This window comes from Cariama cristata, unplaced genomic scaffold (assembly GCF_000690535.1).
Source record: "Cariama cristata isolate BGI_N322 unplaced genomic scaffold, ASM69053v1 scaffold16264, whole genome shotgun sequence".
Taxonomy (NCBI): Eukaryota; Metazoa; Chordata; class Aves; order Cariamiformes; family Cariamidae; genus Cariama; species Cariama cristata.
In genome coordinates, this window is record NW_009611379.1 from 2,277 (window position 1) to 14,425 (window position 12,149).

The 12,149-nt window shown below is 34.7% G+C and overlaps 1 protein-coding gene across 1 annotated transcript in view; it reads right to left on the reverse strand.

Moving 5' to 3' along the window:
- Positions 1 to 12,149, reverse strand: part of PNPT1 (polyribonucleotide nucleotidyltransferase 1) — a gene marked incomplete at its 3' end in the record, with an annotated part of 16,469 nt that overhangs the window by 1,804 nt on the left and 2,516 nt on the right. Inside the window, exons 4-21 of the mRNA XM_009698240.1 lie at positions 11,560 to 11,623; positions 11,423 to 11,470; positions 10,604 to 10,717; positions 10,177 to 10,363; positions 9,617 to 9,668; positions 8,947 to 9,004; positions 8,695 to 8,791; positions 8,496 to 8,598; positions 7,316 to 7,386; positions 5,806 to 5,842; positions 4,998 to 5,064; positions 4,805 to 4,894; positions 3,874 to 3,927; positions 3,662 to 3,768; positions 2,928 to 2,999; positions 2,767 to 2,830; positions 1,074 to 1,157; positions 500 to 583 (exon numbers count right to left, since the gene is read on the reverse strand). Of these exons, the coding sequence (XP_009696542.1) occupies positions 500 to 583; positions 1,074 to 1,157; positions 2,767 to 2,830; positions 2,928 to 2,999; positions 3,662 to 3,768; positions 3,874 to 3,927; positions 4,805 to 4,894; positions 4,998 to 5,064; positions 5,806 to 5,842; positions 7,316 to 7,386; positions 8,496 to 8,598; positions 8,695 to 8,791; positions 8,947 to 9,004; positions 9,617 to 9,668; positions 10,177 to 10,363; positions 10,604 to 10,717; positions 11,423 to 11,470; positions 11,560 to 11,623 (1,453 nt within the window). The remainder of the gene's footprint in view (positions 1 to 499; positions 584 to 1,073; positions 1,158 to 2,766; positions 2,831 to 2,927; positions 3,000 to 3,661; positions 3,769 to 3,873; positions 3,928 to 4,804; positions 4,895 to 4,997; positions 5,065 to 5,805; positions 5,843 to 7,315; positions 7,387 to 8,495; positions 8,599 to 8,694; positions 8,792 to 8,946; positions 9,005 to 9,616; positions 9,669 to 10,176; positions 10,364 to 10,603; positions 10,718 to 11,422; positions 11,471 to 11,559; positions 11,624 to 12,149) is intronic.

Sequence of the window (12,149 nt, forward strand, 5' to 3'; positions counted from 1 at the left end):
GCAAGACAAACTGCAAGCACTTTTACAGAGAGAATCTACACAACTAAGTGTAGCTGAAGTGAGCTTCACCTTGCTCTTCAAAACACATGCATCTCTTATCAAGATATAGTACAGACTCAGTTTGTACTGAGCATTGGAAGAGCTAAACATACAAGTCTGAAAACAAAGGCAAATACTGTTTTGCAGTCTGCAGCAAAAAGCACAAATTCAAAATACCCTTTTCTCTTAAAAGTTCTTCCTATCTACTTATTAGGTTGCTGCTACTGAAGCCCAAATGCCAGCTTTATGGAAGTGGTCTACAAAACAATTTGGGAAATTTAGCTACTTACATCTTCTGAAAGAACATAAAGATAGCATTAAGATTCAGCAATAGCTGTGCTAATAATACCTGTGCTACCAAGATCCACTAATTAAAACTCCACACTAGTAATACTCATATAGAGAAGGGAAGCTAGTAACACATTAGGATGAATTATCACAGGAAGCAAGAATGTCTTACCAGTCTGTGCTTGAAGTTTTTTCAAATTATAGGCCCCAGGACCAACAAATCTTAATCTTTTTGATAATGGAACATGGATAGTTTCTGAAAGAACATTTAAAAATACTTTGAAATGCTACATATAATAATCTTGAAAGCTATCACAAAAATTAAGTCACATTCATTTAGGTTTTAATCTTTGTAGCTACTTGTATTATTTGCTGAACATTCATGTAATTACATGTAAGAATTGAAATAAATGAAAACAGAGAATACAAATACTTTGATAAGTGTAAGTGACCTTAAGCTGATTCAATAGTGACACCTATATCCATTCTGATTTTGTGAGTTTCACATAACTTCAGTTTAATTCTGTTTTCTGGTGTACAGTGAAATAGTACAGTGCTGCCCCACATGGTAATAAAAATGAAAATTAACCTCAAAAAACCCAGAGAAAAAATAACCCCAAGAGGCAGGGGCAGAAACATAAAACAAACACGTTTTTTCATTTAAAAAGCTGTTTTAAGCAGCAGTTTATTGTTAAAAAGGTAATTATAAAAGATATGAATTCGTATCAACATACAACTAACATTACCTACAACTGGTCCACTTTCTTTTCTGTTAGGTCTGGGTTTCGCCAGCGTTTGGTTCATAATTTGTAAAATCTCCCTCTTTGCAGCTGTTGGGTTTGGGGGGTAGAAAGGAGAAGGAAGGAAAAATAAAGAGTTTTGTATAATATTAAAATAAATGTATGCAGTTGTGATAAAGTAGATAAATATCCGTTCATAAAAATCTGCCTCCCGCCTAACTTGAGGCTTTATCATGGTAACTTAACACATTTCAGGTAGTGCATGTTTGTTGCAGTACAGCATTCTGCTCTGTGCATACAAAACCTATGCCTTCAGCACATTTATTGATTTTATGCAGCCTAGAACATTACATACAGTTCTGTTTCCAGGTATTATTTAAAGAAATGAGTGCTGATAAGAGCAACAGGGTGTAGCTTTGATTAGTTATGATACACTGGCCTGAAGCTTTAGGTGAGCTGCTTGAAGTGATACACCATTGAATAGGAATTACTAGCTCTTACATTTTAATAAGGGTTTTCGTACTAAAATCTTGCTTTTAGAATCAAGTCGAAAATTTTCTCTTACAACTAGTTAAATCCTTATTGAAGCTTGTAGCTTCAGTTTTTCATATGGCTCAAGAATATTTTAGCTGTACACAGCAGAATACAGACAGCAGTAAATTTCAGTAACAAATATAGCTGAATTTATGGTAAATGAGAAATAGTTTACTGTTCTTTTTATAACATTACGATGGATTGAAAAAAAGTCATGTAATAGGATGTTTGTGTGTTAGTTCAAATCCATCTTGGTGTTACGGTAACACTTTACATATTTAACTAGCAACAGACGTCTCCTCCCTCTCCCAGTTTTCACCAACCAAAAGCAATCCAGAGTTTCAGTGCACAAAGGTGCACTTCAGCCTTTTCTACCTGTGTTACTCATCAGGTATCAAGCTGCTAGATCTTAACCATGAACTCCCTGAGATGACATGGACTTTTACTTAAGTTCTAAGAACTCGCTGCTCAAGAGACATTTAAAAATTTGCCTGAAGTTACTTTAAAGTTAGTTTGGAGCTTATTTTTAACAACCCTTTTTACCGATTTATTGCACAGCAAAGAGCAAACCTTTTTTTGCCAACTCACCTCATATGGTTTGAATACAGTACGGAAAAAATTTTATCAACCATTGTGGCTTAGTAATGTTGTACTTGTATCTGTCAGATCCAAAATACTGCACATAAATACTTCATAATGTATTTCTCTACCCTAATGTTGCTCTTCCATACAAGTTCCCCCCACGCCTTTGCTATGCCACTGATTTTATTGCCATTTTTCAAAAAAAGTTACCCATTATACTCAACTGATGATGTATGACACCATTTTTGTTCTGTTTTAATAAAGTAACCTCCAGGAGCAGCAGACAGTTTCACTGACACTATATACAATAATACGAAACTTAAGTGTGGTAGGAAGGGCCTGGCTTTTTGGAGACCGAATGCTCTCCTCTGACACAAAAAGCTATTTATTTTGCATGAAGCCCCTATCTTGAAGTATAACAGACAACACCCAAACCAGACCAGTTTTGTTGAAGATAGCAGCTTTTTTCCACCATAAGAACAAAAAAGTTCATAATTTATTATTTAGTTTCATAAAACTTGGAATTCAACACAATTTATCATTTAATATGATAAAATAGGTGCAAATACAAATATGGACCCACCTGTAGCTTGCTGAATAGCTTCCATTACAATTTTTATTGGTATTCCTGGCAGTTTTAGATCAACCTAATATGAAAAGAGTTAAGTGACATCAATATGCAAGGAAACCTTTTTTAGATACATTCTCAGACTTTCATTTTAGGAAGATTTAATGTTATGATACCTGCAAGGCAGTTATTCCTTTATTAGTACCCGCCATCTTGAAATCCATATCACCATAGTAATCTTCAATTCCCTACCAGCAGAGACAAAAAGAAAGCAAATTGGAGTAACTTGATCCCAGTGTCAAGTCTCGTTATACTAAAAGTACATTCTGTGTTTCAATAAGCCACAAAGGAGTTCTGCAGACTTGGAATTACTTCTGAGACTCACGTGTTTTTCTTCAGCCTTATTTTGCTGTTCAGGATTGACACCATTCCTTTCTCTCCTCATAATTAAGAGCTTTTGTGGACTAGTTTCTGAATAACAGATCCACAATTGATTTTGTACTGTCAGTGGCTGCCACAGAAAGATCCAAGAGCAGCGTGATAATATGCAATTCCCCCCCCCCACCACTTTGCCAAGTGCTCGTTCTTTATCCACTATATTGTCTTTTTCAGTAAACTAAAGTATTCAAGAATTATGAATCTCTTTCTCCTAACAGAAAAGACAAAAATCATTGGAAAGAGCGAGCTTATGAGAGCTTAAAAGAAATAACTGAGTAATTACATAAAAATAAGAAACATGACTGAACATAAGGGAGGAATTTGGGAGACAAAACAGAGAAGATAAAATTATTCCACATTTCCAGTAGTGTACGTGCCAGAATTAACTGGGCAAAATGTTACAAAAAAAGGCCATAGAGGATATTTTACAGAATTAAGCAGCAATAAAACCAACAATGCTAGAAACACTCACCAGGATGTCTGTCAGCAAACGATAGTCCTCAATAGCTCCGTTTTCCAGACTGCATTTGGTAATGAGACCTATTGCTACACCTGCCACTGCACTTGACACTGGAACTCCTAACAGTGGTAAATAAAAATACATTTTTATAACCTTTGGTCATTTCCAAATCTTGTAACATATTACCACATGTAGTTTATCCTTATAGGTGCCATATTTTGTACCTGCATCCATTAATGCCAAACTTCCACCACATGCAGAAGCCATTGAAGAGGACCCTACAGAGTTAGAATACAGGGAAAAAGAAAGTATTAAACATTGGTCAGAAGTATTGAAACAAAACTTCCTAGTGATAGTCTTCAATGACAGTTTGAAACTTAATTCGCTGCTAGCTAGAAAATACTGTGCAGCAACACACATACAACAACAAATAATTGCAATTAGAAATTTTCTGTAGCAGAAGTATTTTTAAGAAGAAATGGGTAATATAGTTTGAATCTTTCATGTTACCAATACCAAAAAAGCTCAACAAGCATCACAACTAATATTAAATATTCTAGACAAGGAATCTGTGGGTTTCGCAGGAAGCTGCAAGTGTGACTCCTTCCCTTTCTCCACTAAGCCCTTCTCCCAGCCACCTAGTCTCACTATAGTGCTAGAAAACAGGAGGTGGACCTCAGGGAACATCTTGCCACACAGGGGAATCTGCAGAAAGGTGAAATGGACAGCTCTCTCCCAGACTGGGAAGATAGCAAAGAACAAATACAGACAGCCAGGAGAAGTTCCCTCTAAGTCAGTCAGGGTACCAGCTGAGATTAAACAGTAAAGAATGGGTCTCCATACATGCTGATTTATTTTCCTCACTCTATAGCATAAAAATGCCCCCAAATACCACTTTATTAAACTCAGAATTTATGTTTACATCTCATACTGATTCTGTGCTGTTACATAAATTGAAAGAAAGGTCTATTGTTCATGACCATACACAGCCTTTTTATTATAAGTACTTCAGGTAAAACAGCTATCAAGATTAAGAAAGCTAAACATGAAATCTATTGCCTAAAATGCATACAACTCAAGTTTGTCAAACTCGAGCTTTTTTAAGAACCAAGTTTAGTCCCTAGTACTAGGTTACAAATACGAAAATCATAATACCATTTGACTCTAAAACTTCAGAAGTAACTCGTATTGTGAATGGGAAATCCTGGGGAATAATTGGTTTCAAAGCTCTTTCTGCCAGTGCACCTGTTTAAAAAACAAAACAAAACCAAACCACCATGTGATCCATAAATAAAAACAGACAAAACATTAAAACTTATAGCATGGGACTTCTCGCCTCTGAACTTACCATGTCCAAGTTCTCTTCTGTTCATACCAGTAACTTTGCCAATCTCATTAGTTGCATAAGGAGGAAACTATGAAGTAAAAAAATGTGTATATAGAAAAATTAACTAGTTTTTTTTTTCTCCTTTTAAAAGTTTTGGTGCATCTCAAGGTAAAAACAAATTTTAAAAAAAAAAAAAAAAAATCAAACCACCACATGACTTCTACCAGTCACTTAGTTTGCAAACAAGTTCAGGTAGCATTTAGTAAGTGCTTTACTTCCACAGAACAAAAGAGAATAAAGCAGTTGCAAGGTAGTTGAAAAATGACACAAGCTTACTCCAATTAAAACTTGTCAAACAACGTATCAGAAATCTTGTTTCTGTCATACAGATAATGGAACAAGATATGCCTGTTGCCTGTAGGAACTACTCTGGGCAAGTTCCAAAGGCTGAGAGAGATCCAACATGTAAAAGCATTTATTTACTATTGGTGTAGTATGTCAGCTGAACATATTAATAGAGTTTACTAAAAATAATAGAGTAGGTTAATCCTGCTTTCAGTAATAACCCATTCTTAAGGAGCTAACCTAATGTTAAGATACTAAAAAAGGCTGTATAAAATGGCAATTTATAAATTATCTAGTGCTTTTTAGGAAACCAGCACTTTTGTTCATAAACAGCGGTATAAATTCACATATGAATTAGAATTAATACATTTTAGCAAATCTAGAGATCATTTCTATCCTTGGAAGTGATCAATTTCACCTTTAAAAGCAAGACATGAAGCCCTTCTGTGAATCACGCAGAAAACTGACACAGTCAAACTCTCACCTCATAATGTAGCATGAAGTTCTTATCTTTTATTCCACTATTAATTAAAAAACAAGACCATGTCAAAAAAGAGCAGCCAAACATGTCTTACATACAATAGGTAATACATAAGATTATATTCAGCCATGCTTACAAACAGACCCAGCCAAAACAACAAATCAATAGGTTTGCTGATTATACCCACATTTTTCCTAAGTTTTTCTATGTAGTAAATAAATTAAAAAGCATAGTCTACAAAGAAAAAACCTCATGTTAATCATCATCATTAAAACAGTTTCCCTAGCTGTTTAGAATAGACTAGACCTTATCAGGTCCTTATGCTGGTTTTGGTGTGTCTGAAAGAAGGGAAAAAAAAAAAAAAAATCATTTCAAGAACATCAACATCTTGCTACACACATTGCAGTAAGGACTCAGAAATGTAAGCACTCAGAAGGAAAACTGAAAATCTGTAACCACAAAGTAGCTCTTGATTATATAAAAAGAAATCTGTGCTCAAAAAAGTTACTGAAGCACCACAAGACTTGACTCTTTGCAATAAATACAAAGAAAGCTAATCTATAAAGAAAGTTGCTTCAAGTCAAGACTTGCATCTAGTTTCATACAGAGGCAATCTCTTATTCATGGAGCAACCTAATGACTGCTAATTAAAACCCATTATTTAACACCAACTAATTTCCAAGAATACCAAAATTACACAATATGGACAAACACCTCTAGGCCAAAAAATTTAACTAAAGCAAAGGTGACACACTAAAATGTAACAGCTCCCACACTGGTGGGATGAGATCACTGAACTCCAGCTTTAAAGGGGTTTCCCCTCCTCAACAAGTTAGCCCTCGGCAATAAAATGTTAATAGCACAAAGACTTGCTTGCTACATCCTAAAGTTAAATTTTCCTTACTCCATTAAAAAAAAAAAAAGAAAACAAATGTTTTCACCCTCTGAACATTTTTATTTTGAGACAAAATGAGAATATTTAGATAGGCTGATTCAGTTGGGGGATCTCCACCGCTCCAATTATCTGCCTTTTTTTTTTTTCCCCAAAACCAGCACTTCATGGGCTACGTGCATCCAACCTATCAAGCAAAACTTCAAAACTTGTGAGAAAGAGGTTAAATGAGTAGAATACATATCAAGTTCCAAGTGTGATGATGAATATTTGGAACAAGAAGAGAATCAACTTTCATCAGTTTTAAAGAGACTTGATAGATGGACACAGTTTTACAGATTCAAGAGTAATTCACTATTTTCTTTCTCTCAAAGCCAGACTGGATGTTACTTGTAACACTCTCCAATTTCAAATGCATGTCTGTGGAATTGATGTCATCTTAACAAAAAAGAACTGCTAAGATCTCTTGGAAATAGGCCACTTCTAAGTCTGATTTTACATATTTTTCAATCCTAATGAATACATATATGAAATGTCAAAGTTCAAAGAACTTCTATCAACTGTTCTTAAATGCTCACCCTCTTTTATTACCACTGACAGAACACCAAAAGATATACATACCTCACTGCTGTTGAGATAAGATCTGATTTTACACTTGATTCTATCGAGTCAAATGTAACTGTACAGAGAACCTAGAATAAAAAGACAGAGCGTAAAGAAAGCACTCAAACACTTCTATGTTTCACAACTTTTACTACTCATGAAGAATTAAAAAGAAAGATTTCAGCAACAAATACGATGGCATCAGCTACCACTTCTGCAAGTTTTTTTTTCCCTTCATCACACAAACTTATTCATAATCTGTAATTATACAATCTTACAAGCGATCACATTTAAAAATACTAATTTAATGCTTCTTAACCTGGTAGGAGCCTAGAACAGTTTATTCATTAAGAAACCAAACTACTTTAACAGCCAGGCCCAGATGGAGCCAGCATCGTGCAAAACAGCAAGCCTGTTTATCACACAGTCGTGCAGCATGTGTTATTTTTAGTGGGATAAGAGGGAATAACACTGAGGAGTAAATCACCATTTGCAACTACCCATGTACCCTGTAATAAGTCACACCAATGGCTGACAGTCTTCTAAGGAAAATGAGCTATAAAAATATAGAAGACCAAATCTTGTGTACAATCTTAATTCAATCCACCCAACATCTGACACTTTTGGCGAAGAGGAAAAAAAAGTCATTAATGTGATTGGGTTTTTTTGGTACAATTTCCCTATTTAGTCCAGGTTACATATGAAGTTCCTTTTAAAAGAATTCTCATGACACGCACAATTTAGCGCTGCCCTACGTACCAGTGACCCATTAATGGAGTCCTCCATTTTTCTAAATATGAACAGGATTATATTTTACTTGAAAAGCTTTTGTTTCAAATACCTTTAATGAAGCCTACATAGAGAGATGAAAAAAGATATGATTTTGGACTTACTACAGCATCTAACTTTGGTTACTAGACACTCTTCAGAAAGCCTGAAGACACAATAATGCCTACCAGACTCTTTCTGGGCACATATGCCTAGATGTTATCCTAACATCTGTACTGTCACGTAGCAAGGAGCCAAGCTTTGTCTACTGTCTTGATGGACTTAGATACATTTTAATTAAATCTAAACTGTTTTCTAGTTATTACTATTTGAATGTGAAGAAAAAGGGAACTTTGCATTTAAATTAAAGATATAAGTTTTTCAGCTTTTGATAAACTAACTTATAATTTCTGATGTTTAAAGATACTACCTGTGTTTGACCTCTCTGAAACAAGGCTGATCCATGAAGCATTTTAAACATGTTCACTTCACATTTAATATCTCTGAGGGAAGTCAAATCTCTCCCGTCACACCTAAAGTTACAAGCAGAAGTTATGAGATCAATGAAACGATAGTCTTGGATAAGAAGTTGATACAAATATTATTCAGTAGGAGTCTGATACACTTACCTTCTATACTCAGTCAGAACAAGATTTCTAAAAATATCCTTTGAAACCACATTGAAAGATTCCATGATTTCATAAGGCTCAACCTCTGGAAATTTTTCTGGGTATAAAAAAGAAATTGAATCTGAAGTTGGAAAATGAATTTTACAGAATTTTCACTGAAATAGCTTCACTGACAAAGAGCACACTGTAACTCTAAGTAGTGCTAGCTCCATTTAAGCATTCTCTAAATATTAAGAAAGCAGAAAATAATACCTTTCAGCTGTTCTTCCGTTTCAAGCCTTATTTTGTTAATTGCTTCATCTCTTGAAATCTAGAACACAGGATTTGCAACCAGTTAACTCCACAGGGCAGAGTAACAAAAGAGGTTTGAGTTGTTGGGTTTTTGTTTGTTTTAAAATTCTGTAAACCCCAAGGAATAAGGAAGAGGATTGTCACACAAATTCAAAGATGAATAATCACAGAATCATAAAATACCAGGTTAGAAGGGACCTCAAGGATCATCTGGTCCAACCTTTCTCAGCAAAATCATGGTCTGGACAAGATGGCCCCTCTCCAGCTGAATCTTAAAAGTATCCAATGTTGAGGAATCCACCACTTCCCTGGGGAGATTATTTCAATGGCTGATTGTTCTCATTGCAAAAAATTTCCCTCTTGTGTCCAATCAGAATCTCCCCAGGAGTAACTTGGCCCATCACCCCTCAACTTTTCCATGTGACTCCTTGTGAAAAGAGTATTCCATCTCCATGTATTGCAAGCCAATATTCTGGTAGGTAAGAATTTACAGAACAATTATTATCACTATTGCAAAATATATGCAGAGGAGGAGAAGAGTTTTTATTAACATTGGCATAAAAAACTAAATCTTACTACAGTTTCATATTAATTCAAAAATAATTATATCATGTTTGAATTGATTACTTACTTTATCATGGCTAGAATCCGTGAACACCGCATAGATCTTGTTAAAAGCAAGTCTTTTGGAAGAAAAGAAAGAAGTTTTGAAAACATAGCTTCAAACCCACTTATATAATTAGGGGTTTTTTTGAGGACTGTTTGTTTTCATTAGCAGTGTGAAAGCACCAGACGTTTATAAGCATTACCAGCTCCAGCTGTCCTTCCCACCTGCTCTCCTGCAGGAAGCTGCTGCACTTCCACAGCAAGGCTCATTCAGGCCAACATCCTGACTCCTCTTGTCACCATTCCATAAGAACAGCATGTTAACTTACACTACTTTCACCAGGTTTTCAGTGTATTTGTTTGGCCCTGTCTTTCTTACTAAGTATAAAAGAAGAGAGCTGAAGGCCACGTTCCTAAGTTTTCTATAGAAAACACAGCAAGTAATTCTGAACATTCAAAACACGTTATTTTGTTAAACAAAACCCCAAACTATCTGATCAGAGCTCATCAAATTAGATAATCATTAAATAAGCATTCTGAATCACTTCACAGAATTTAGATCAAAATTATTTGTTCTGAACTTACTTCTTTGCACATTCCACAATCTCTTCAGGAGCAACAAATAACTTCTGAACAGTTCTCTTGACAACACCCCATTCTTTCACTAGTTGTTGAATTCCCTGAATTATTTGCTGGGTATGCTTCACCCCTACTTTGATGGCATGACAGAAGTCTTGTTGCAGTATATTCTCGGCAGTTGCTTCCAACATAACTATCAATGGAAAGTTAAAAATTAAGTAAATTACTGTTTTATTGTTCAATAGCAATCTAACTGAACTGAGTAAATACAGATTAACGTTAAACTGCTAAATATAACGGAATTTACTTAACTGAAAGTTACCTAACCTATCACTATTGTGTAAAAATACAAGTTTCAAAGATTAGGAAAACATCAAGTAGGTGCTTCTTGCAGATTTTCAAACTCTTAGATATTAGTAATTAACCTACTTACCAACTTGACTTTGTGGAGCTCCAGCAACAACTAGATTTAAAGCACTAGAAGACATCTGTTTTCGAGTTGGATTGATGATAGTTTCTCCATCAACAAGTCCTACCCTTACTGCACCTACAAAGAAATTCCAGAAATTATTGTTATAATAAGGAAGTTCTTCAAGGCATCATTTCACTTTGAAAATTATGTATCTAAAAACAATAATTAAAGCTATGGATTCATTTTAAAATATTAGCATGTTAGCTATATATTAAGAACAAATCTGTCAGGCAAAATTATCTATTCTTGAATTTCTTTTGGGTAGTATTACTGGGTAGGGCATATACATAAGGCTGTAAGTCTATTGGGTTTGTGGGGTGTTCATTTTTTTTTATTTTGTCATTTGAGCACATATTTTCTAGAAAAAAGGCAGGTGAAAGGAAAATACAGCTAAGTATTTGTTCTTGGCTAGATCATTTCTCTTCCCCAAAATTATTCACAATGAAATAAAGCTCCTCTTGAGTTACTGAAGAAAAAGTATTCTCATCCAGCTATTTTCTAAACAAATGCTTTTCGAGACCAAGTTTCTCTAAATAAAAAAAATTAAGTTATTGGTCTCTACACTATACTATTTCTGGATTATAAATCCTTCCAGAAGTATATTTAGTCCAGGAAAAATAATGCTTTGAAATGCAATAATTCTATCCATTGTAAAATTATTTTCAATACTTGAAACAAAAGATAGTGGACTTCAGATTCTTACTAAAAAAGCAAGCGTGAACTGTGGTCTAAATCTTGCATTATGTTCAAATCATCCATCATTTCAAAATATTTACTTACCAATAGGACCATTCCATGGGATATCAGATAATGCAAGTGCTGCAGAAGCTGGAACGAAGAGATAAAAATGTATATTAGAAAAAAAATGGATCACATTAGATCACACACAAGCAGTAATTTTTAAACAGTCCTCTTACCTCCATTAATTGCCAGAACATCAGGATCATTAACACCATCTACTGCTAAAAGATTACAAAGGATCTGGCATAAGATAAAAGACAATGAATAATTTTGACCTATACCTTTTTATTAGCTGTCAATACAAAGCTAAGGACAATAAAAAGAAAATATTCCACATATTTATACAGGTCTATACTGCAACTGAAAATTTGTTCAGGTATGTAAAATAGAAAGCTCACAAAACCCCCCAAACGTATAATACTGTATCGTATCATATAACATATACTATTAGCCTTTCTTTCCTCTGTTGTACAGAGGATATTTAAATTTTGTTCCTGTATCTCTACAACAAAATTTGGAAACTAGCATGTAATAAAAATAATTTAAGACAAGGAGATGACAAACTAAAAAGTAGCATTACACTATTAGACTGATTTTCAAAGTGTAACCCCCCTCTGGATGCTAACGAAAATTGCTTTCCTTAAAACACTGCCTGTATCATGTGAAATTTTCACTGGACAGACCCAAGTTCTCCATTCTGAGGCTATAGTTACGGACAGTGAGCGTGACCTACCTGTGTATCATAAAAGTAGCCTACTGAAAGAGT